Source organism: Hylaeus volcanicus, chromosome 3 (genome assembly GCF_026283585.1).
Source record: "Hylaeus volcanicus isolate JK05 chromosome 3, UHH_iyHylVolc1.0_haploid, whole genome shotgun sequence".
Taxonomy (NCBI): Eukaryota; Metazoa; Arthropoda; class Insecta; order Hymenoptera; family Colletidae; genus Hylaeus; species Hylaeus volcanicus.
This window is the reverse complement of record NC_071978.1, coordinates 29,470,238-29,497,278: the sequence shown is the minus strand read 5'-3', so window position 1 is coordinate 29,497,278 and position 27,041 is coordinate 29,470,238. Positions and strand designations below refer to the sequence as shown.

At 46.1% G+C, this 27,041-nt stretch overlaps 1 protein-coding gene across 6 annotated transcripts in view; it reads right to left on the bottom strand.

The window, feature by feature from the left end:
- Positions 1-629: 629 nt before the first annotated feature.
- The window catches only part of LOC128873666 (zeta-sarcoglycan), a 137,644-nt gene continuing 111,232 nt past the window's right edge, over positions 630-27,041 (bottom strand). For all 6 annotated transcript variants that reach the window (XM_054117384.1, XM_054117385.1, XM_054117386.1 and 3 more), the window contains 4 exons: positions 15,780-16,056; positions 4,555-4,744; positions 2,986-3,178; positions 630-2,022 (listed from right to left, as the gene is read on the bottom strand). In XM_054117384.1, the coding sequence (XP_053973359.1) occupies positions 1,659-2,022; positions 2,986-3,178; positions 4,555-4,744; positions 15,780-16,056 (1,024 nt within the window). In that variant the 3' untranslated portion in view covers positions 630-1,658. The remainder of the gene's footprint in view (positions 2,023-2,985; positions 3,179-4,554; positions 4,745-15,779; positions 16,057-27,041) is intronic.

The window sequence follows — 27,041 nt, the reverse complement described above, 5'->3', positions numbered from 1 at the left end:
TCGTATTAGGGTAATACAAAGGGATCTGAGAAGCATTTTTCATCCAGCGAGTATTCTTCGCTTGGCCGCTGCTAATTCACACCGCCCACAGTCCCTCCGGCCTGCTTGTTAGATTACTCCATCCCCCGTCTGCCGTTATCCCAACTCCTGCCAGCGTAGCTGGAGCCGTACTTTGTTTCCTTCCAGGCTGGATGCAATTTTAATCTCGAATTCCGAGAAAATTACCTTGCCGTCAGAACCGTTTAAGGGGCTACTAGGTGAGATTGCCCCTGCTACCTGTCAGCTCGCTTGACATATACTATATTATGTAGCGAGATCGGCTTCTCTCGAAACTATTTTCGTTTCGCCTAATTTCGCGCCTGTTATCGCTTATCGTGCCGTTGGCTCGCGAATGCGCCGACAATGCCGAGAACGGCCACCTATACCATCCGAAGGTGTTCGTCGATATTAACCGCGCCAACTCGACCGGGTTTTCCTTTCTCGAACGAGCAAGAATTTTTTCCTGTTGGTCAGCGAAACTTGGACGGTTCGCTCGAGAGTTGGACGACGAACGACGATACGTACCTGGTTCATAGTCTCGCGTTCATCCGTGACGTGATCTGTCGATAAAAGAAAGAATGGTACTGCGATTAATAATAATAGTAACAATAACGACTTTATTGCCACATACATAAATAGATGGACATGGCCGATGTACAGCGTACAAGCTGGATCACAACCTGATCCTTTACAGTAACTACACACGCTTCACCCATTACCGTAAAACACACTTCAAAATAAACGTTCCTCTAATCGCGATGCTTCTCTAATCGGCGTACCGGAACCGAGCGAAAAGGCATCGTTGCCAGAAACTATATCCGTGGCTGTAGAATAAGTTGACCGTGGAAAGCCAATTACGCCCACCTCGATTACAGTCAGCTCGCAAGAGGCTTTGTACGCACGGGCACTCTTTCTCGTATTTCCTTTAGGTTCCGTCCGACAACACGCTCTATCTTTCGTTTTTGGGCTCAAAGGAACTGCAAATCGTTGCCTATCGACTGGCCACGCGAACGTTTGCGCAAAGAAACCAGGGACGGGGAAACGGACTCGGCCTAACGAGCAGGGACAGACAGGAACGAGGTGATGATTCGATTATCATCCGTTGCCTACCGATATAATCGGGCACTTTTATTGATATACAAGATATACATCACGGAGTGGCGCCGTCGACAATGCTACGTACACATACATACATGCGACTCGCGGCTAGCCTCGGGGAATCGCGTTCCCCGGGTCAACTTGGCCAGAGTTTCGAGTGTCCTTCGACGAGACGCCTACTACCAGCACGAGAGCGTACAGTTCCTCGATTAGGTCCAGCGCTCCAACGGAGCGAACATGGCTCTGCGCGAAGGAACAGCGCTGCGCTGCTCTAGAAAGGAAACACCAGCGAAAAGCGAAAGGCCTCGGGCGATCTCGGGACTTTGACTACCGTACACCGTCACCTGCTCGAATATCTATGATTTCCCGCGACACAGTTTCTCCCCAGTTCAATGCGGTGGGATTCGTCCGTTATCGTTGCGCGTTTCACGGAAAAACTTGTCTTCGACTTGTCGACGCTGGCCGACCTTGAGAATCCGCGAGTGTCGGCCTGTTTGCGTTTCAGTAGAAATCTCGACGTATTAGCAAATCGATTTGTCGGCTTGACAAGTACCCTCGGGTCTGGCGCGAAATAGTTTGCCGTTGGCACAGGCGCACAACTGATAGCTAGCCGTCTCTCTCTGGTTCTGATGGGAAGACACCCTGGAAGAGTATTGCTGTTGTTGTTGTTGTTGCTGCTGCTGGTCTCTCGACGAGTGTCCTTGGCTGGGATTCGCCATTTTCAAGCCCTTCATGACCACCGTTTTTGCGTCCAGTCTGATGGCACCGTGGACGCTTTGGAGCTTGAGATCTGTCAGACTGGATGCCGATATTTCGTTGGCCCAGGATTCTATCACCACGTGCTGAGGCGCGCTGATCTTCAGGGATCTGGTCGCCGACTCGAGTCTGTCAACATAAAACGATTTATCTTGGTTACATTCCATTTGCACGGAAACTTTGTTGTGTACCAAGAGGCGAATGAAGATTTCTTCAAAGAGTCAATGGAACGAGAAACAAACGTTTCAAAGTTTCGTGTAATTCTCACGCCACTCCCAATTACCGAACGCGGAAGCGGAAAAATCTGCTTGGCGTTCCAGTCGCGCTTGGAAAGATACCAATATGCCCGACAACTCGCGCGCAATATCGGGCGACAAAATAATACGGCATCCATTCGGCTGCAACGTCAGACTCGCAGTAATCGATCCTCCTTTCTGAGAAGTGGTGAAGCGGCGTCTTCGACCGTGCCTTTCTTCCAATACACTCTCACCCCCGTCCCCGTCGTCAACCTATTGCTTGCAGCCCCACCACCGCGCCCAGGAATCCTCGGTATTTCATTTCTGGCATAAATCCAATCCTATGAATATAATTTTCCGCGCGAGCAAAGTTTTATTGTAATCGTAAATCCATCTGTAAATTGCCCGACACTATCAATAACCACGGAATCGGTACGTCGTTCCTTGCGAACCGCCTCGTTCTTCCGAGGTTCCGACTGCTTCTATTGTTATACATTGCTTTCGTATGCGAAGAATCGCGTCGATTGTCAATTTCGTTGACACTTTGAAGACGTTTCAGCGAGCAGAGCGACATTCGCTCGACAATGACAACGTTTACACGCGGCGAACAGTTATCGTTCGTTTGGCGATTGATGATTTTCAAATTAGACAAATAATAAACAGCTGTTAAATTTACGGTATCCTTGATATTAACGTCGCCGAAATAAAAACAGGACGAAAATACCGATTATTGGCGGGACATTATGTTCGACCGGAGGTGCGTTTGCTGTGATATTCACGAACGCTGAAATATTCAGTGAATCATTTCTGTTCCACGGGGGAACGGAAGAAAATTCTTCTTCTCTTGTGCGATTACCTGAGACCACGGCCCGATTCCCCTCTGACCAGAGGCGTTTGAACGCTGCCCTGGAAAACGGCACCCCCGTCGCCAGTTACCCTCAGCATTTCCGCTCCCACCTCCACCTGCTCCCTGTCCGCCGAGAAGAGAATTCCTCCTCGAGGGTCAGTTATTCGGAAGCCTCTCGACACACAGTCCACGCGATCCTCGCCTGGAAACGGACAAAGGACACCCGTCCAGCATTTTCCTTTGGGACTGCCACACTTGACACGGAAAAAAAAATGAAATTCTTCCAAGGGACACGGGATAATTGTGGATGGAACGAACGTCAATCGAAGTACAGGTAATTCGAAAGGTAGCCCCGAGATGCAATTGAGCCAAGGTATTGTAGAGGAACGCGTAGAATATCACTCGAGGTAAGCTGAATATGCGATGAACGAAGGATAAGTAGTGCAGCGTTGAAATTTAATTTGTATCGTTATAAATTTCGGTATAGAGTGAAGCATCCAGAACGGAATGCTTAAACGTCTCTGAGGCTCCTTAAGGTAGAGAGATTTTGTCAAGGACAAAGCTTCGTGGTTCGTGACGTATTTTTTGGAGAGTAAAGGAACGAGTTGAATGAGTTCTATTGTTTTGGCGGATACATCTCCGAGACCGTTTAAAACACTGATTGTCGTCGACAGTAATACATTGTACCACGGTCTTTATCTCAGAGATTGTTGCGCGATTTTGTTTCGTAGTGTAAAACCGATATGGCCGAAATGTTCGTGTCCATTAACAGACACATCAAACAACACACAGTCGTATGTTATCGATATTCGAATTCTTCCTTTTGTTTCCTACGAGTACACAGAAAAAAATATGTGGTTACGTTGAAAAAAAAATATATTCATTCACCGTGAGAGCTTTGAAAGTACAGAAACCTTGAGGAAAGTAATTGCTGTGTCGGCGTGTGAGTCTCTGTCCTTGAAAGAATTTTTACATTTTCAAAAATAATAGAGATATTTAGAACATTCTTTTCCGGCGTAACAACGTGTATAGCGAAAAACGAGGGCACTATTTGCCGCGTTCCATTGCTTTTTTGAAACCTGAATTTATACTTGTATTTTGCTAGTTGCACTGATTTCAACTATTTAACGATTTAAAATAACTGCAAGCCGTCACATATATTTTCAGTAATTTCTGTATTGATTTTAAAATTATTGTTGCTCGAATAAACTGCGGAGTTCGAATGTTGTTATGAATTTAACATATTATGCGACCTACTTAATCGATTCGAACATGTAGAATTAGCAAAATTAGCGAATTCATCCACTGTATGAATCTTTCAAAGAACGAAGTTCGTTGATTATTTAACGTAATGAATTAGTTATTTGTTAATATGGAAGGGTAAGTTAAAACGACGGATTCTTGAGTTCACAAAAGTTTGAGCAGGTTTAAAACATAGCAAACGAGTCGACGCACGAAGCCTAACATTGCCAAAGTTTATCCATCGAGCAAAGTTGGACTATCGATTACGCATTAATTTCAAGCTGAAGCGGCAAACAGGTGTATGCATGAAACTGTACGAAATTTCGTGGGTCTCACCAACTGTCAGTCGCGCGAGCAGCCGACCATCGTGCGACCTGGCCGAAGCGGTGAAGTTGCTCCAAGACTCGAGGAAGAGATTCTTTCCTCGCCTGGATCTGAGGCTAGAGGCCACGAGGGCATCGAGAACTGCGGCCTGACCTCTGAGCTCGATCCCTCCGGGCACCACCTTCAGGGAGCCGATTCCCTCCTGAAAGAAGAGGAAATGACTGTCAGGAAATAAACGACCCTTTCTGTCGAGGCATTCTGGGTCGACGTCCTCGCGATCGTCGATGAAAATAGAACCGTAGGCCTCGGTATTAAAATTCGGTCGAGGCATTTCTGACTCCGGTTCCGTTTCCCTTCTCCGTCTTCTCCTCGTTCTCCTCGTTCCTACCCATTTTCTTCGCATTTTTGCAGGTTGCGCCGCGAGAGACACGGAACGAAAAAATATTTATGCAACAAAGTTCGCTAGGCTGTCGTACGAACTGAAACGATCAGAAAAATCTACACGCAGCGAGTGATATATTTGTTCGGATAGTTTTAATTTTTAAGGTTTAGTGTTTATTTATTCGGCGTATTTGGGAATTGGGAATGTAAACATCCACTGTACCGTGTTTGTTTACATTTTGTTGTTGCCTCCCTTTGCGTCTAGGATGGATGATAAAACTTGGCGTATCGAACAAAATTTATTTTACGAAAAATGAAAAAGCGAATCGCTCTGTGCTTAGCGGGTACATTCGAGATGCTTGTCACTGGTCTCGATATAGATGTTCGACGCTTTTGTCAACGCGTATGTGTTGTTTTCGCATATCAACGACGCGTGAGATACCGTTCGAAATAAACCTGGAACGATGGGGCGTGTAAAACGCTTGTGTCAAGCGATGTTTAGAATTCGTTAAGGGTGGCAAAATCGTAGTATTATACAGAGTTTTTCCATTGCTTTTGTATATAGAAGAACGTTATGAAATTCGAGTCATTGTTTCTCGTTTGACGTATATATATATATTGATGTAGTTCTGCTCCATGATTCAACGAAACGAATATTAAACGCCACCGACTGACATTATTAACGTTTCAGACGGCTGAATAATAAATGCAACGATGGGGTACGCGCGCCGCGGCTACACGCCGAAGCATCGCGCGGTCGCTAGCTTGAAATATCTCTCGCACAATATTGGAACAGTGGCGTAGGCAAAATTTTATTTCGACGTCGGTTCGCCTAGGCAGCTCAGGAATAGGTAGCTTCGAGTGTATCGAGCGGAACGAGCGAGCGCGAGGAGACGAACAGAGGATTGCGCTATAAAGTAGACACGTTGCGCGTTCCCTCGTATTCGTCTCATAAACTTCGGGTATTCTTCCGCGCGGCAGACTTATCCCGACCACGGAGAAACGTAATTCCGCTCGTGAAATTCAATTTCGCGTTACATTAATTGCGTCTCGACGCGAGGCTCGCGTCTCCTCTCCCCCCCCCCCTCTCGCCTTTTTCACTTGCTCCCTCTCGCAGAGATATCCGGTCTCGATCGACCATTCACTTTTTCGCTGAGGCTCTCGAAGCTTCGGATAAACGTCGATAACGCGTAGTAATTGCATTTCAAGCGACTTCGGGCTTATCGCCTTTGGTACGGGGGAACAAAACGGAGGAGATCGGTTCGACCTTAAAACGGATGCCACGAAAAAATGCTTCCTTCCCTTCGGGCATGGCCGGCCGTTGCCGTCTACATTGGTTTCCGATGATTAGCCACTCGATTGGAAGCAATTGCCACGCATATACTGTCCCGTCCCGCCGATTCCGCTTATTATTGCGATTGTTCCGAACGAAACGTTGCAGTTGGGTAGACGCCAGTACACCGGCGAACTCGGCCTGGCTTACCGAAGTCGGACCGAACAACTGCCTTTACGATTTTCTGGCTTTTCCGGCGAAACGTATTGCGCTCGTACCGCGAGACGCTTGCAAACGATCGAGTTAAGTAGTCGATTAATTTTACCACGTAATTCCAGTTCCACCATCCGTGAATCGAGCAGCAAGAGCTATCGCGTATAGGGGTTCTTTCGCAAAATTTTATTCTATAAAACATCAGGCGATTCTCTAACGTTACATACCGGCTAATACCGTTACGTTACACGAGAATTGAAAACGGTTATAGTTTCGATTCCGGTTATAGTTGCAACCGGTTCTACCCTCGATTTTGTAGCTGTTACATTACTTCTCGATTTTATAACGATTCAAAACGAAACCTTTGCTCTTGATTCTGCACGCGTCGCGTCGAATCAAGTCCTACTGCGCTGCAAATTGAAACAATCGCTGCCATTATCAGAAAAGGCCGGCGAGTGCCGGTTCTCTGGCGGCTGCCACGCTTGATCCTTGTTTAAATTCCCGCAGCCGGAAGTGCTGGCATTGCTCCGGATGCGCACAGCTGCGGCCGCGGTTACTTTCCATCGCGCCGCCACTCGATTAGTCAAATCGTTCGGAAAACGATACGATCTCTTTGCTCCTGTACTTAACCGTAATCGTAAACCCCAATGGCGTCGAGTGGGTCGTAGAGGGGGTTGCTTTTCCGAATCATCTTACGGCCGAAAGGCGGACCGTAGGAATCGATGGCGATAAAAACCGAGAGAACAGACGTCGTTGAACTTTCGGCTACCCAAGTCCCGCGACAAAGTTTTCATCGATCATCGACCAATGATCATGAATGATCATTGATCATTCGAGAAACGATGACTTCCTCTGCACTTCGAATTGTCTAGATACCATTCCAGACATTGAATTTGTTAATTCGACAAGTTCTGAAGTAACGCAGATGTACGAATTGGAAAGAGTTGGACGAAGTACATAGGTATTCGCAGGACCGAAATGAATATGTAGGTCGCGCTCGTAAATGAGATCTCCGATATCCGGAATTTTTGAGACTGAAAGCGTTTTTTTCTGGGTTCTGGTTTGATCGACTTTTCTAACCCGTGTCGTCTTAATTCGTAGTAGATTTATATTTAAGTACTTTTGCAGTGATTCGACATTATATAGCAGTAAATGCAGTAAGTGGATAGCGGATTAACCTATGTTTTTATAGCGACTCGCGACTTTATGGAATATTGAGTAACCTAAGTGACCTAGTTCTACGAATAATTGTAGCTTAAATTCAATTTTACCTTTATCGGATGAGTGAACTCGATGTAGGTGACCGCAGTGTGTATTGGCTAAGTGTTAGACGATCGATTTATTCATACTCCCTTAAATATCAACTTGAAAAAGTTCATATATTATTAGGACAAGGTATTGCGCGGCATGCATACATTACCGTAAATATCTGAAACGATTAAAGCGAGAGTTACATACCGTACAGCCGTAAACGTTATTTCGAATTCGCGAGTTTGCAGATGGACCAGTCGAGTAAATTTCTGCCGTCAATCACAGTCGCGAAAATTATCGAGCGGCCGTTCGACAGCCGATCAATTCTGGCGCGAACATATTCGTCCATCGTTGGACAAAATCAGGTGGATGGCGTTCGCGATCGGAATCGAATCCTGTCGTTCTTTCGTTGGGATGCAATTGATTTCCCGTACCGCAACTAGTATTGTTATTTCGTATCTAGCGTTTACTCTTAGATTTGTCCGTCGCGAGCAACGCAAGTGTTCCAAACGCAGCTTCGATGTTTTACTCCAGATACTGGAATACGAAACGACGCAGCGTACGGCCAGTTCGTCTTCCGTGTCCACGGTCTGTTTAGTCATTCACGAGCACGAACGTCCGAGATCGCACGACGAGCGGGCAACCGGGTTGCAAAGTGACGCGATATTCCCCCGGGGTGCTCGAGATTCTCAGGATCTCGAGACCTCATTGGACGAGGAAGTACTCGCGAGAAGTGCTCCGCGCGGAACGTAATGAAATCCAAATAACACCCCTCGCACGCGTATATCATCGTAACGACGTCCTCGGACGACGCCGCTCCGTTACTAGCCGTTCATAAATTAATACAAAGCGCGTTGCTTACAGGGTTTAAAAGAGGTTAGTTCCGCTTACGTGGCCTCGGGCTACTGCTTATTTTTCACCGATCATTTTCATCATCGCTATCGTTTGGTATTCCAGTCCGTGCGAGCTACATCTTGTACGCTATTACCGTTTTCACTGTATACTTAAACTCTTGCAACGATGCGCGGCTTACTTCGCAAAGCTCCTCCACTATTTTCAGTCGAACGCGGATTGTCCGAAATATCAAATGTCGCAATCGTAATAACGGGAAAATAATCCGATTCGTTCACGTCCGAATTCCACAGTTGCTTGTACGACGCACGACAGCACAAGGATTATTTCGTAGTTGTTGAAGCGAAACGAAAACCGAACGCGACCGTGACCCGTGACGCTGTTAGCGAGCGCAGACTTCGTTCACCTAAACCGCACTCGTAATCGTACATATGTAGTCGGTACGTACACCACGTTAATGCACCTCACGTAATTATCCCGAGCTGGACAGGAGTCGCCTAACTTCTGCCGCGAGTAATCCGACTCGTAGTCCTGTCACCACCTACGGTCCCGACTCACCCCTGTCGACCAGGCCTGAGACCACCCTCGTGCATTGCCACACCACGACGACATTGCAATTTCATGTTATTTTATGTCGCGCACGGCGCAAGGATTAAATCGCGGAGTGTTCTGATGGCCGGGAGTCCTGCTATCTGACCAGGATTTACTAACGTCCGGTATGATTTCGTGGTTGAAACGCGACAGTGCTGTAGCGTCGATGCTCGAGCCACGGGGATTAATTCGTTTCGTTCGTCGTGAACGCAAAGAGAGAATAAAAAGGTGGAATTTTAGTCTTTCGGCGGGAAATGAAATTAACCAAAAACTCTAAGAGGAAAGTTCAGGCTGAAATGTAAAAGCGGTGACAAAGATTTTTCTGACCAAAATTATGGAAGATTTTAACGAATGAATCTCGAGGAGAGTTCATACTTGTGCGCCTTTTGAAGCTAAAGAGAACGATCCGCGTTCGAACACCTCGTCGCGGTCGATGATCGTATTAATTTTCTACGGGCGAACGGATCGAATCGACACAATTATCATTACCGTTAGCAGGAAATGAATTGTTAATGCATTGATAAGCCAAGCGTACTCGTCGTCCATTGGAATGCGGTGTACAACGACATTCGGTTTCTCTCTCCGTTGTCGCCATATTGCGATCATTCCCTCGCGCGAGCTTTGTGTGCGTCCACGTATACGCGTCTGTATCGAATAATGGAACGCAAAAGGCAGCTCGAAGAAAGGGACGTACTTTATAACGAGCGGCCCTTGCAGATTATTTTCTTAAGATAACGAGGCGAACGGTAACCGATACGAAGTTGCAATGGCGCACTGTTTTTCGTCCTTATTTGTAATAGTATGAGCATATATACCCACACGAAACAATATATGCCTATAGACGTATACGTACATAAATATCTGCTATATGTCGATATATGTATAAACATGTATATATATGTATCTTTACACTAATGGGAACAATTCTTTATGTAATTTACAAAGAAGATGCCAGAAGACGGAACGCCCTAAGGGCATCATTAATGCCGGTACAGTCTCGACTCTGGCATCCTCCTTTATAATGCTCCAGCCTTTTCCAGGTGTCTCGTTTTCCTCTTCGTCTCAGCCTCTGTTCGGTTTCCGTCACCGGCATTGCCGCCTATCTTCTTCCTCGATATAATCATTTATTGTATTCTTCGCTCTCTAATTAATTTCTGCCTCGAAGGTACCGTCTCGACTCGGAGACAGAAGATCCTCCTTTTTTCGTAAACCGGGTTACCTGTGAGCACGACGTCCTTTTTCCGGAGGATTAAAAATGAGCCAGAAAAACAACGAAGGGGTATTGGTGATCGGAGAATGTGATCGATTTTAAACGAGCAACAACGGGACCTGACGAATGCACAAAACGCACGAGAAGCTCGTCAATGGGCGTCTTGCGAGAGAGCGAGAGCAGGAGCGAGAGCGAGAGCGACAGCGAGAGCGACAGCAGGAGCGAGAGCAGGAGCGAGAGCAGGAGCGAGAGCGAGAGCAGGAGCGAGAGCAGGAGCGAGAGCGAGAGCAGGAGCGAGAGCGAGAGCAGGAGCGAGAGCAGGAGCGAGAGCAGGAGCGAGAGCGAGAGCAGGAGCGAGAGCGACAGCAGGAGCGAGAGCAGGAGCGAGAGCAGGAGCGAGAGCAGGAGCGAGAGCGAGAGCGAGAGCGAGAGCAGGAGCGAGAGCGAGAGCGAGAGCAGGAGCGAGAGCAGGAGCGAGAGCAGGAGCGAGAGCGAGAGCGAGAGCGACAGCGAGAGCGACAGCGAGAGCGACAGCGAGAGCGACAGCGAGAGCGAGAGCTTTGGAACTTCGTTTCGAGAAAAAAAAGGATTCAAGCTAAAATCAGCGGGACCGATAAACTCGTTCGATCGTTGTTTGGCCCGGTTCGAGCAGCCAACAACTATAGCACCGGTGTATGCTCAAAATTCATGGCGACCTGCCCAGTATATCGCGCTCGCACTTGCTCGTCGACCACTACAATAGATATCCTTTAGTACCAACACACCGATTCCACGTAATGCATACAAGCCGACCAGCCATTTCTCACGCATTTATTGGCCGAGTGCAGCAACTTTTCCGATGAATCAATATCGATCCTGGTCCGGTGACCTTAAGCTCGTACGTTCGACGAATTAGTTTCCGTTACTCCTACGACAGGAGAATAAGGAGGGACGTGAAAATTCTTAAATGTTTCGCAAATGTGTACAAATGCAAACGAGAACCGAACGAAACGATAAAAAAAAAGAGCTGGATGGAAAAAAATGGTCCAAAAATAAAAAAATTGGTTCCAATTCCAGAACGAGTACCTGTGAAATTGAAAAAGGAACTTGTTTATACTTCGGTAGCGGGGCGAATCAAAGCTTCCGCGAGTCTACTCGATCCATCCGTCGCGAGGTACCAAATGGAGTGAGTTGCCAAAGCGCTGATACAGATATATTTGGTGCCGATGTCACGATGGAAACCTTACTCCTACACAGTCTGTGCGAATGTAACCGCGCGCTTACTATCCGTCGAGTAATATACGAAGGAATGTATACAGGTGAATTCTCTATGGATAGGAGGGTTATAGAGGTCGGTTCCGTGAGCGATATTAGGTAGGCGGGGCATCTGTTTCGTATGGCTGTATACGGTGAGCCGTTAGTGCCAATATAGCGTCTGTACACCGTGCCGTCCGACATAACGTTTCAGGGTGCATTATATATTGTTCGTAATCGAAGATCTCGTAAGACCTTTCGATCCGAGCGAGATATTGGAAATGCTACTAGTTATGAATTTCGTTCTACCCAGCGAATTTTACGACGGAGTTCGCGCAGTAAATTCTGTTTCGAGCGACGCGGAGATCCGCGATGTAAGGGAGCGAAATTTTACGACCGAATCGGCGGATGAGAGAGCGGTATGTACGAAAGGGAGGGCTCGATAAAGTTTAACTATCGAATTACTAGATTACCCTACTGCAGGCGAAACTGAAAAGATATCGCGCGATCTTTGTTACAAATCTGCTATAAATTAATCGATCTTCCTTGAGGAAACAATTCTTTAGCATCGATCAAAAAAGTGTTTGCGGAGAGGTAAAGATATCCCAGTTGAACGATGATTACGGATCCCTACCATCTATATGAGAGAAACGATTTAATTTCTCAAAGATCTTGCTCGCGAAGGGATCGCCTAAAGCCAGCGGGATTCGCGATACCGTGGTAAAGAGGGATCCGCGAAGGGAGGAGGTCGAGACTCTCTCATCAAATATGAATAGGTGGAAAAGAATGGTGGATAAAGGTGCAGGGCGCGGAGGAGGAGTACGGAGAACATAAAATATTTCCTGGCTCGCGAGTGCATCGCGCTTTCGCTGGGATAAGACGAGCAGACGAATTTCAGAATGGATATCAACCGCGGGTCTCGAGAAATTCCAGAACCGAGTCTACGCGTTCGACTCCTTGGTTCCTGTTGTCATTTGTAACGTGCGATTTTTATAAGTCGGCAACTTTTTCTCTCGCGGGCCATTCGATGTCGCGCACCGAAATCCGACTTAAAGAGTTCCCGAGTCGTCGTTCGTCGTTCTATCTCGTGCACGACTCATTCCACTCGAGAGTATTTTGTTTCATCGAACACCGATGGAGGCAGCGATAGTGATTATAAACTCACCAAACATGTCGATGAGTGATAATTAACGAGGAAAGTTTGGCTCGGTCCACCTGCTGATTGTACAAGAGATCTCGTAGCTGGACGGGAGTTTGGAAATAACGAGCCACGAATTGTTGGCGCGTAGTTGCTTGGAATATTAGGCTTAAGCGCAGGGAATCGATAACCTGGATCACGATAAACGAAACACTTGGAGTACCGGTACAAAGAAAATCGAAGATAGAAATTACGTATTTGAATCGAGAAATACGCACGTATGTTAAATTTACGGATAACGGTACTCACGATTTTTCTTTCCGTAGAATACCGGTCCCTTTCGCCCGTTTTATTTACGACTCGCGGACAGACAAGCGACAGACATTACTCACGCTGCGTCTGGGAGATTCTTTTGGAGAAATGGCGTCAGCGAGCATGAAACACGTCTGAGAAACAAGAACGGGAGTCGGAAAAGAGAGACGAAGAAGAAGAAATCGGCACGAGCGGAGATAGCGGCCGAGTTGGATGCCGGCAAGAAGAACGACGCGGGGAAGGCAGGCGGGAAAGAAGTGGCGGGGGCTTACATTTCCCACGGGGTATCCCTGCTGCTCGCAGACTCTTTACTTACGGATTGATACTCAATTTCTAGCGAGTTTAGCCCCTATCGAGGGATCGTTGTGCCTGATCGCGGGGGCTCCTTTCGATTTCAAATAAATTCGATAATGGCGGATATAGGTGGGTTCGGTGCTCCCGAAGAGGGATATACACAGGGATTTCTCTATCGTCTTTACCTTAATCGACAGGGTTAAGGTGGAAACGCGACGCCAGCCGCTGCCGCGTTTAGTTCGTCGATGGATTCGACGAACGAGATGGTGTCCCGAGACGAAAATCTCAAGATGTATAAAATATTCATTTTCCGAGCGTCTTACCCTACTCGTTTTACACGTCAAATTAATTTATATGAAACAAAACGTTCGATATTAAGAAATTGTCGCGTCCATTGTTTTTTCTCTGGACAACATGTTCTTTCGAAGGAAGAATCGAGAATAGGTTGAGTGACAGAGCCAGAATTAAATTCACCAGTCGATGAGGTTGAAGAGATCGGAGAGGTCGAAGAGGTCAGTGCGAGAGGGACATTTAGTCGGAATATGGAGCTACACAAAATAACGTAGGTTGGAAAGGCCCATCGGAACGAGAGAATTTCGACTCGAGTATCGATGATTCACTTGAATAAATGTCTACCTATCGTTTTGACCGACTCGTCGACCAGTCGCAAAACCGCTCCAACGATCCCGCCGACCAACGAGTATCGATCGTGAAAATTGTTCGCCGCGAGTACGAACGCTCGGCAGCGTTAATTACGCCCTGCGTCGAATTACGTTAGCGACATTCGCACGCGGTCGCGATAAATCCGCGCGCCGGGCCAAAAGGTTACGCGCGGCTCCCGACGATATTACTCAACGCCATTAAATATCGCGTTACCCGCGGCCGGATTTTGGCAATAACGATAATGAAACAACGAGCACTGGTGGCCGGCTTTTTCTAACGATCGCCCGCTCGTTTCGACGCTTGTTATCAAGCCTGCCGCTGTAACGAGCACCTCCCACCCTCTCTCACGGCTGAAGAAGCTCCGTTATAATTAAGCTCCTCGCCGCGAAAAGAAGGACGAAGTGCAAACGACGATTTTCGGCGGCAGAAACATCGCGGCCTGATGTAACGGTTCCGGCAATTACGGCGAATTATGTCATCAACCGCTTCGCCACCCCGCGATAACACCTGCCCGCGTCGCTTCTCTCCCCGTTTGTCGCGAGGAAAAGAAAGAGATCATTCTTATTTGTTCCAGTTACCCAGCGTCCCGAGCAAAGTTTGACGGTTAAGCTCATGGAACATGAGCGAAACCAATTTCGACCCGCGAAACACGCGTTGATTTTAATGAGAGTAGTTACGCGTGTACTGTGTAGTTTTAGAAGTTAGGTTTCGAGCAATATTGACGAAATTTCTGGTAATAAATGCGATTAATGGTCGCGTATGTACGAAGCAATAGGGATGAAGTTATGCAATGGAAGATTCGGGTGACGTCCGGAGCCCTGCTAGTGGTTCGAACGATAACTAGTAAAACGCGAAGGCATTTAAGCTCGTAGCTCGTTGAGGGAGCCCGAGGACATAGAAAGATCCGACTTCCAGTTTTAAAGTATGTTTTTTCTTTCTTTTACATATTCGAAGATCGCATTCAAGCAAAAATCATTTAAAATTCGGAATCGTCGTTAGAAGAAAAATATGGTTTAATAATCCTAAATCGTAAGACGATTCTCGCTTAGACGTTCGAGCATCGAGCTTTGCGATCTAACAATGGGTGAAGTTGCGTACGGAACGCGGTGAATCCTGCGCGGAATCGTCGAGCGGAGAACAAGACGATCTCACTCGAACGTCGAGAATCGGGCTTCGTTACCGAACAAAAGCTTTGCCACGGATTTTCAGTTACAACGGTTGCCCGCCGGTTTGCATATCCAAAGCGCTGCACCGTCGTGTTGTATTCCGCGCCTCGACGTGTGCAGATGCAGATATATGTATATCTCTGTTTCTGCTTACGGATATCAAAGTCAGCGATCGTGACAGCATCGCGGCCCCGTTGTCAGGGATGCGTAGGAAATAACAGGAATGGACACTCCGCAGCGATGCACTTGAAAAGCTGGCCGCTCTCTTTCGTTTTCATAGCGAACTATGGCAGGGGTAGAGGGCGGCTAGGCCAACGGGAAATGACTGTATTTTACAAACAACTGTAGCCCGCGAAACCCGGAAATAATTTCGGGCCGGAAAAAGGCTGCTTCGTTACTTCCCTGGCAGAAGGATGTCGTGGATATTAATTTTCCGTTCGGAGTGAGAGGGAACGAATTTTAATTTCTGCGCGGTAGGCTTTGGTCCATGAACTTGCGCGCTGGATGCGGTTGGTTTTCGAACAAGTAATCGGTGTATCGATTTATTCGTAACGACTACTTACGCGAATACGGTTATACGAAAAAAAAAAAACATTTTTTTTTAGTACACCGTAGAAAAGATCCCTTAACTCTAAACGTAGCAGTAATTTAAGAACTTACGGAACTGAATCCTATGACTTTGAGCAGCCACACCGTGAGTGCCAGATTCAGGATCACTATGACCATGAGAGTCAGCACTAGAGAGTATAAACACCTTTCCCTCCAGCCGTAGACGCCTAACCTGAATCCTCCTTTACAGGACGCGCTGCCGGATGTGCGGTCCTCGATGATGGGAGGTGTTGTCCTCGACGACGGTCCGGCCGACTGTCGTATGACGCTTCGACCACCGGTCGATGTGCACGGCTCGTCGGACCAGCCTCCTTGACCCCTGGACATCCTGTAATCGCGAACGAGCAACTTGACATACGTCTCTCACTCGGCTGGTCTTTAATACAGCTGCTGAATACATCTCCGATTGCTCCGAAGGCGAAAGATCGTTTTGGTACCCGGTAAAACCCTCGATAGCGTACCGTGGAAAGAAGAGGTGAAGCCAGAATTAGCAGGGCAAACAGAGAATAATAAAACTCCGCGAGGGAAAGTTAGGGTGAACCGGAGGATTATCAAATGGCAGATAATTAGCGGTCGCGCGCACACATGAAAAATGGACGAACGGTAAAGGGGACATGGGGCGGAGGAACGATTAAATGGGAGACGGTGGGATAAAGGGACGGAAAGAAATGAGGGAACTTATGTAAATCTGTCCGCAAAATACCAGGCGTAAGTGTGCACCCTAATCTCTCGCTAGGGACTCGGATCCGAATCGTCGTTTACTCACGCTTCCTTGTGCTTTACTATCTCCTCATACCTCTTCCGGAATGCACTGACGCTCTTTTATTTTCATTTTGACCAAACCGCCGCAATGAGTGAGAACGAAACACCGCGATATGAGAGGCAACTGTGAACGAGGAAGATAGAGAGAGATGAGCGGGAGCTAAATTATTCAATGCTACCCCTCTGCCTTCTTGCGGATAATTATACCTCTCGCGGACATAAAGAGCTCGGTCGCTCGAAATTAAAAGCTCCGAAGATAAGCCCCCGCGAGAGAAGAACCCGCTACCTTGCTTTCCAGGATTAGGAAGAGCACGATTTTCAGCAACAGCCACAGAGGACGAGTGGAAAAGAAGGGTTGACGAGGGAGAGAAGTATGTCAGCGGTTATAGGAACGCTGCCGCAGCTGCACGTCTCATCGAAGATTGTATTTAGCGAAGGTTTTCAATCTTCGGAGCTTTTTCAGATTCTGACGCAATTTTCGATATTAATTTTTGCCGTATCGCGACGGCAAATAACGCGGGAAGGATGTAGGTAACAAAATGCTCGATGTTCTAATTATCGAGAATACTGAAATTTCTTAACGAACAATCTACAAGCGTTGTGCTAATATTCTGCATATTTTGCGCAAGCTATAACAGGGTAGTTTTATCGGTATTATTCTAGCACAGCTCGAGGAAATTACAGAAAAGTATGCAAGAGTTAAGAAGTAATTATTTTATACGTTGCGTTGCATCTAAACCGACGAGTATTTCAGCAATAAATTATTACGTTGTGAAACTCATCTGAACTTAATTGGGTTAGCAATAACTTTAATTAACGTATACGAAAGTATACGTTATATACATAATTTTCATAATTAATTTTGCAAATTCACTTACGTTCGAGTTGTGCACATTGCAAGATTTTCGCGAGCGATATTCCACATTTTGATTTAGCATATGATGCCTTACGTGTATTCGTTGTATAATACGTCTGCGAATATATGGGATTAGATTGAACGCGTTGAACGCGCAAAATACGTAGGACGCGTGACGGACAGGCAAAAGGGAGAGAAAACAGAACGCGAATGGCATGAATTCGGCCTCAAGAGGCAATTACAACACGGAAATATTTCGTACCTCATAAATACCGTCAGACGTATGTGTGGTAAACGGTTGCTGGAACTTTTGACGTAACGCGAAGTTAGCACGACCATCATAATTTCACAGTTCCGAGCCCAAAGAGCATTACAAGTCGCGAAATTATCACTGTATCTACGTACGACCGTGTCACATGCTTTTTTCCCTTCTTTCGCTTCTCCGCCTTCGCTCATCGCGTTGTAACTCTCATATGTATTAGCGTTTTGTTTAAAACGAACTAAACGAGCACCGTGTTTATTTTGGAAGCATCGTGGAATCGTATATATTGAAAACGAGAAACGCGGCGCAAACAGATACGAGAACTTTAAGCGTTAAAAAGTGGCTGGGGTGTCGTTACGCAAAAGAACTAAAACAAAAACAAACGGCAACATTGAGTTTTGCACTTAGAAGTAACACCGGAAAAGTTTGTTTACGCGGACTGGAGTAAAAAGTGTATCGCAAAATCGTGTGGAAAGGCAACAATCTATGGTAACGAAATTCTCATGTTTCATATTAGGAGAAATTACCCATTACGGTGTCCACTCGTATCATTTCATTCAGCGACACTGAACGCACTCTCAAAACCATGAAAATTTAAGCACACAGCGTAGTCTTAAAGTACCGAAGGAAATCGAGCTCTACTGCAATTTCGCAGAGAAACCTGAAAGCGGGTTGGTCGCAAAACGTATACATCCAAGATACCGTGCAAAGAAGTTTAGCGATGGATTACGTCCTTTAGAAATGCCTTTCGCTCAAGGTACACATCACAGAGAGAAAGATGTTGAAAGGCTTAGCGCGAACCCTCGAGAATGATGCGAAATTCAAAGTTCGATATAGGCATGGAAGAATAATTCCTGTTCATTGATGAGCAAAAATTCGAAAGTCTACTTGACTCAATCCGAAAGGTCAATCTACTCGGAAACTGCGCGAAGCCGGAGTAGAACAATGGAGGCGGTCTGTATTTGGCCGCTTACGATCGACAGGATTCCTTTGAACGCTCGGTATGGCTTGAATGGGAGAGTTACGATGCTCTAAGAGAATTTCGGGCACCGCGAAGACTTGGAACTAGTTAGGAGCAGTCATTGTCGCGGACCATCCCGAAGAAATTCTGTGAAATATCTTCGAATTATAGACGACTCGGTGTATCCACCAGTATTATCTACGTTTCTCGGTATAAAGTATAACGTCCAAAATAATTAAAATTTATTTTGTGAATAACGCGTTCAGTTTCCGTAGTTAGTATTTACAATAATATCATCGCTCGGTTTCCATTTGGGAAGATGGAGTGATTACATTAAAACGGACTTTATACGGGATATTCAGCGTACAAACGAGATTCACCGGGGAATCAATTAACCGCATCGCTTACTCGTTTGACCCGCATCCAGATCCATCGCGAGTATTTTTCCTCTGTAACCGACATCCGTGTTATTTGCTCAATTGCTTCCGCAACATATAACGGTAAGAGGCGCAAAGACTGTAACAAGCTTTCGAGGATCCCTGACAGAAATTTCGTACGGAAAGTTTGCTCCTTGTACCTTCAACTCTAATAGGAAATTGTATATTTCAAGAAAATCACGGCTCGTTTCGCAATCGTGAGTCTAGGGTCGTCCGCCGCGTTAATCAAGAAGCGCGATCCAGCGAAACAACGTACATAGACGGTGACTCGAACATGCAGGTTAATTATTTTCCTTGCCTCCTTATTGTCGGAAAGCCGGGGGCTTATTGGGCGGTTAGTCGAAGACCGCAGGTCTGCGGCGCTTCTGCGAGGACGAAATGGCGCAAAGGGGGTGATTTGGAAAGTTGGTTAGGGAGTCCGTGGGCAACGTCGATGAAGGTCTGAAGTCGTTGGTTGTGGGTGTCGACTCTTCGGGTGGCCTATGCTCGCGGTGGGTGCGCCATTGCCGCAAGCCAAACATAGTTTAACTCGAATTGCCGCTAATAGACTCGTTCGTCATAGCATTGAGAAGTACTCGACGGAGCCACGAGCCCTTTTTACTTCTCCGCCTCTCTGCCCTCCCCTTTTTCTCTCGCTTTCTTTCTTTCCAGCTATTCTTCCTCCGGCAGGACAGCGCGGAAATTGCTCGGCAATTTCCATGAAAAATACCAGAGGTTTACAGTACGAGGCGCTCGCAGCGCGTCGTCTTCGTCTAGTTTGCCACGGAAATTACGCTCTCCGCCCTTTTCAATTTTACCGCATCGGGTACTTCATTGAAATAAACTTGCGTCAAATGATATTCGACGATGCCGCCTGCATCCATCCAAACGTAGATTATCGCTCTCGAATGATTGCGAAGATCTTATTTACGATGAATTTTCCTCTTCATTTTTGTTGAAATAATTTGTCGAATAATTTACTCGCGCATCGTTTAATCGTCTCTAGTACGTAAAAATAATAAACGAGAAGCCGAGGAAACAAGTTTCTAAAGGGAAACATATTTTCAAAGTAATAGCGTATACGAGACGCATCATGGCTTCCGGATTGTAGCGACTGCGAGTAGATGTTTGATCTCGTGATTGAATCGCACGGCCAATAGCTGCCCTTAAGGGGCATTCCGAGACCCTTGAGAAACATCGAACCTCTTCATGTCCTGATTCGGGGATGTTATGCTTTTGATTCGTGAACGCGATGATAAAAACATTTCCAGTTGCAAAGTAATGATTTTTCGAATTTAATCGACATTTGTTTATTGAACAAACCGTAATAGTGTTCGAGCAAACGTTGATATTTATGTTTGTCAAATTGTGCCGGTGTCTCGGATAAACAGAGTTCTAACAGCAGAAAAATTCAACGCTAGATATCGTCGATTCGTGACGTATCGACTGCGTACGACGAAAGCCTACGTGAAATACGCGCGGGCGTCTTACCGCGACGCGACGCGACGCGACGCGTCGGCTTGGAACGATTTCGCAAAACGGGAATCGGCCCACGCGTGATTTACATCCCACGCGGCCTATCCATTAGGGTCGCGTCGTCATCGGGCGCAAGAATAGACACTTTATCGTGATCTCCGCTTCTGTCTCCGATCCTATTCGCGTGCACGTTAACGAATTCGATGCGGGCCGTGCACTAGATGATCACGTTTAACGGCCAGATAAGCTTTTACAGGCCGATCACTCGGACGTATCGTCGGTTCGTTGATGAAACGGCCGACGAAGTAAATTAAAAGGGCAGCCGCGTCGATTATTAACGCCCGCATATACACGAACTACAAAAGCGGTTCCTCTCTCTCGATGCGGTCGCGCGCAGAGTCGCGTCATTAATATCAATCATCGTCATCGGCATTCCACTGTTTTCCCGCGATAGTCTCCGGTGATCGATCGGCAACGCGATACTGTGTCTTCGACAAGCTTGAAATAAACGTCGATTACGAGGGTTGAACGTTCTATTTGCTAACCGTCCGCCGATACGCCAAATAACACGCGACACGGTTTAATAATCGACCCTTGAATCCTTTTTCAAAGCACACGAGATAATGAAAATTATAATATCGTCAAGGCAATAGCTTATGAGCGCGATGCGATAAAATTATTTACCGTCGTTTTGTTTACCTCATCGATATTAATAACGGTGTTCGATCGCGATTAACGTTCCCCGTTATTGCGGAATGACAGAGGCGTCATGAGCACAGTTTTGCACCGTAAGTTTGTTCGTTTTTTCTAGGATTATATAAATCAATTTTGCTACAAAAACAAAGTTAGTTGATACGGGAAACCGTGTTTGCGAGTTACCCCGAGGCACTTTAAACGACAGCGAACCGAAGAATATCAAACGTCTACGGGCTCCATTACGGTTTCACTTTGGCTGCTTACCAGAATCTCAGTTCCGACGTTTTCAAATTATTCCGCACCGTTGGATCTAACGACCGAGGACAAGCTTTTTTTTTCTCCGGTTCAAAGATCCAGGCGACCGTAAACAAAAGCATGGTCCGATGTTACGGTGCGCGTGTAATTTCGCTTGATGAACAGATGAATGGACGGACAGAAAAGTTTCCCAATTTGAAATCGATGGACAGCGTTAAAAATAAAGGGAACAGCTAGATAAACGATGATTATTCTTTTAAAAGCTATAAATATTTCAAGATTTACGAAATCGATGTTTCCGGTGCAGTTGATTAGCAATTCGGCGTTGCGAAACAGCGAAACGGAAACAATTCTCGCGATCCTTCGCTAATTTAATCCTTTTCTTTCCTTCGATTGTTGCCGAACATCGAACAGTCCCCTTTGGTCGAGGTACGAATCTCCAAGGAAATCTACCTCGTAAGCTTGCTTTTTTAAATTAAAAACAAATATATCGGCGGTCAGTGGAAAGCAGATGAGATATCGAAAATATGATTACGAAGAGCAAGGGCGGTGTCTGAAGTCATTCCTTGTATATTTCGTCTTCTTCTCGCAAAAACACATACCGAGGTAAGAGGGTAATTAGAGGATAATTAATGAAAATCTTCTTGAAAACATGAATTCGATTAAGAATTAACGACTCGAGCGTAAATTGTCGATTAAACAACGACTCGAAACAATTATCGATAAATGCTACGAAACGAGATAGTTCGATCAGATTTATAGAAACGTTCATTGCCACGGTTGAAATTTAAAACATTGTTATCTTTATTCTGTTACATATATCACGAGCGGGAAGATAGTGAAGTAATTGATATCAAGCCGTAGTAAGGGAGGAAGGGAAGGTTGCCGGGTGGAAACGCTCGAGGAAGAGGAAGTTTCGGGGTGAGAGAGGAAAATCCATCGACCCACGTGGTACGTTTCTACGAATCCAAGGAAATCGGTTTAGAGACCGGAAGGGAGCCGCTTTGATCGCGTTACCGGCTCGATCTCACGGATTAGGGACGATCCTTTCCTCTCTTCTTTACTCTTTCCCTCGCGGTTTCCCCTATTTTGTTCTTATCCCCGGCCGCCTTTTCTCACCAAACGCGATATTTCGACTTTGACCGTAACCTGCCCCAACGAAACCCTCGTTTCCACTTACCAGAGCCGTGAAATAAAAAGAAAATGAAAATAAACTTCCCAGCCTGTTCGATTGGTTTTGGCGTTATCTGTGTTACGAACGAGCTTTCGTGATATATCCAGTAAGAATAGGTATGTATAAATTCTCACCGGTAATTTTCCTCCATCGACACCATCGAATACTTTTAAACCAATCTTAATTAGTAATGGAACGTCTGGAAGGGAATCAATTTCCATGAGACGTTCCGCGCGAATCAACGACGAAGGGTATTTTCAATTTTTGGCCTAGCTCAGATGTACCAAGAATAGTAAGTTCAAAAGCCTTTCCAAGGATTTCACGTCCCACAAGTATCCGTCAGACGAAGCAATAATTTTTAAGTCACGAGGAGAAGCTTCCCCCTAAACTGGGACTCTCTTGAAATACCACAGTGTACCCTGCGTGTTCCTAGCATTCGCCAAACGAAAGGTGACACCTCCGTTACGAGACACCTGACTTTTGCCTTTGGTCTCGTTGACATTTCCCATCGGGCGGTCGGAGCTTGGCATTTTCCATCCGAGACCGCAAACCCGCAACTCCAACCTCCAACTTGTCCGATATACACTTCGTATGAAGTACAAGTCGTTATCTTGCGACTACCTTGCCTCGCACGACTCCCACGCCATTCGAACCCCTAGCACATCTGTATTTTGGATACGAGTGCTTTGGGAATGGAGAGAGTTCGCGAGAAAGTTCGGGCAAAACTGAAGTCGAAATTACAAAAAAAAAAGCCGCCGAAATAACAAAAATGAAACAGATTTTCAAGGATTATACGCCGCGATTGGTGTCATCCTTATCGGAACCGTAAATGTTGTCTGAAATACCTCGAACGCACTTTATGCGCTGCACGTACACGCACTCAAAGTTCCCACGCGTATAGAATTTATACGAGATGTTTCAAAAGTTGTGTCACAAAATTTGTACGAGTCTTCCCGTCACACAGAACGAAAACGAGACACAGCAGTTACAAGTTACGCTAGGAATTATTATTACTGCGTAGATATTGGTGTGTATACATGGAAAATAATCACTGTACGAACGTTTCAGAAAAAGGTACAGACAACGTAACGATACAATCGAAAATAAACGATCCGCGTACCCGTGTCTATTAGAGCTACTTTCTTAGTTTAAAGATGTAGAATACAGAATACAATAAGTGTAAAATTTTATGAGGCCGCTTTTGAATCACTCTGCTGCGTATACAGAACGTACGCGTAATAACGATATACTTTACCGCACCATTCTAAGTTCCCCGCGTAATGTAACTAGAATCGTAGGAAGGCATCGGTATGATATCACGACAGCGGCCGTATGGTGAGCTCGTGCGGTAGCTAGTTAAAGCGAGTTTGCAGATAAGTTACGTGTCACCGGTACAACGCCCTTAAAATTTCAATTAACGTGCAAATGACGCCCAGCGCTGATGCCGAACGCAACGATACTTTTGTTGTCGAACGATCTGCTTCTCTCTCTTTTTTTTTCAATTTAGCGTATTCCGTGTTTTTGGTACGTGAATTTTTTTCAGATAACATTAGTATCCTTGTTGGCACTAAGTTACACGTTGGAAGAGAGGCGACGTAGAACGGGTCGATGATTTTTCCAACATCGATGCTCGCAGAATTTTCCATGATTCAACGTGACCTGCCACTAACTGCCATCGGTGAACGGGGTCGCAAGGTTCACGTGCGAATGAAAATGACGGTTCCATCGATCACGTCGTAGACTCGACATCGATCACTACAGCTCCTTCGGTGACTTCGCCAGCACGCGTGTTATACGGTTGTACCGCGAGTAAAATGACACTTTTTCGAGCAGTGACGCGGCAAGAGCGCTAGAAAGCCGCGAAATTTTCTGCCAACGGAAAATGTCCCGACTGTCCGCATAAACGAATTCATCCGTTTCCTGGTTACTGTTTTTCAGTCAAGCGCAATAAAAACAGCGCCAAGTTTGTGTTTATGAAATTTTCACGCACTCGATTGTCGAGGTCGCGCGTATTTCCCAGCGCGTATTTCGAAAACAGCTCGAAATTCGTATTTATGAAAGCTTTGCGCTCTTCAGGGGGTAGGTCCAGTCAGCGGCGTGAACTAATGGGTTTTTTGAATAATTTTTTGTTTAATATATTTAGTAGTTTCATATATGTCCATTTCACGTTTTGCTTTATTCTACACTTATTTAGAACAATTCCTACGATCTATTATCTGGAAAGTATTACTCGTCCGATATCACTCAGACTTGCAATAAAATCTAGAATTTAATCGATTCTCGAATCTGTCGTCTCTCTTGTTCGGATTGAACAGAGTATTCTCTCAAATTTATCACAGCCTCCGCCGTAACCTACTTTCAAGCATTTGAGAAGCTCGAAAAGGATTCTAAAACGATTTCACAAGTAAAGTTTGACTCGCATCTTTCAAATACTCGAGAGCAGGACTACTATTGACGAAGCATTGATATTATATTTTCCCCTAGGGCGTTTTGCATATATACGACCAACGTACACTCCTAGACGAAACGATAGCGCGCACCAAGTTACTTTCATTTTGAACGTATTATCTTCTATGCACGACTCCCTATTTTCGCAGCTAAAAAGGACCATTACGAAATAATTTAGAACGGTTGAAGGTTCGATTCTTCCTCGAATAATTCTTTGGCACTTCACCCTCGTCGCTCCTATCGTAGGAATTGTTCTAAATAAGCTTCGGTGGTAACGCATTTATCGGCGCTTCCATCCCTCGCTGACTGACCTGGTACCTTTATCTCTGCTCTTTACCCTGGCACCATCACCAGCGCAACGTAGAGGTATCCGATCATCTCGCTACGCAGATTTAGCGTCGCAGTCGTCGACGCGTCTTTCTCGTCTCCGCGCGCCGGTAGTCAGTTGGCTGCTCGTGTCCGACGAGGGTTGAATTTATAACGAGCCACAGCGAATTTATGAGACGGTCCTTTTGCCGAACGAAGTGGTGTGAGCCAACGGGTGGCCGTGTCGGCAGGGTCGCGAAAGGGGAGGAAAAGGGAGCGCTAGCGGGCCAGAGTAGGTGCAAATGTAGACTCTAATCCGAGCGGTGGTGAGCCATCGACAGGAAGATTTATCTCGACGAGGGCAGCACCACCGACCACCCTCCATCCTCTACGAACCCCCGCGGCAATCCCTCTGCCGCTCGACGTTCTCCCCGAGTTCAGCCCGGGGAATTAAATTCGGTCGCGAGGCGGTTAGCAATATTTTATGTTCCGATTCACCTGCCCCTCTGCTCCCCTTTCTCGCGCCATCCCTTCCCGCGTTCAACCCCTTCTATTCTCATGACCCGTGCACCGCGTCGCGACCAACTTTACGCGTTAAATCCTGACCGATTGAACGATCGATCGCCATCGGGATCCTTCGGAGAGTTAAATGTCCAGGAAGAATTCGTGTCTCGGGAAAATCGAGATGCTCGGACGACACCTTTCGTTCCATTTTTCCTCTCCGACAACGGGAGCGTTTCGTCGCAAGTTCAGGTAACTTTTCAAAGTATACAGTGTTCCGATATCGGATCAAAGTTACTCGGAATAAATGAATAAATGAAGATATTAGTACGAATAAATGCAAGCACGCAAATGTTTTTAAATCCTTAATCGTCCGTCATATTTGGCAGTGTTCTCGTTGCAGTAGAATCGACGATCGCTTCGAAAACGGCGTTGCTTACGGTTTCACACACGCGGGAACAACCGACACGCGGAAAATCCCACGTCGTGCCTCTACTCGTCGGTGAAACTAATCGAATGAATAAAACAGCGAGCGTAACGAACAGGTCGGTCCCTCTTGGCTGTTGGCACCGGTTGCCGAAACTTTGCTAATGGAATCGTGTCCGCTCGTAAAGGAAATATTAAATGCTCGCTCTGCGTGGCTTCCGCTTCAGCTTCGGCTTCGATCCTTTAATAGTTGAGCGAAGGGACAGCGGTCAAGTTTATCGGCCTTACGTTTCGACGGGACAGAAGTTCGTTGTTGAACGGAAAAACATTTCGTCTGGATTTCATGACTTGTCCGAGGCGCCATTGGGAGAATCTTATACCCACGCCACGAGAGAATGTTGACGAAATGTTTTCCAATTTGCTTTTGCATACCAGCGCGACGCGGTTCTCTTAACGTCTTCGTGCTTAAGTCTTTGACCTTAAATTTCTGTTTGGATTCTTTGTTGAATTGGATTAATTTATCTCGAAGAAACCTTGGTTCGCTTCTCCGTATAATTCGTCAACGGTAGGTACTCGACATAGGAGGAAAAGCAATATATTTCTTATACGTATTTCTCGACATCATTCAATTAACCACGAATAAAAACAGGACGGCAATGGGTAGAAGAAGGCAAGCATGGGAACATTTCTAGGTCTTTAACCAGCGAAGATTTAGAGTGGTCTGCTAAAAGAACCGAGACGACGTATTTCCCACGGGTGCAATTATAATTACAA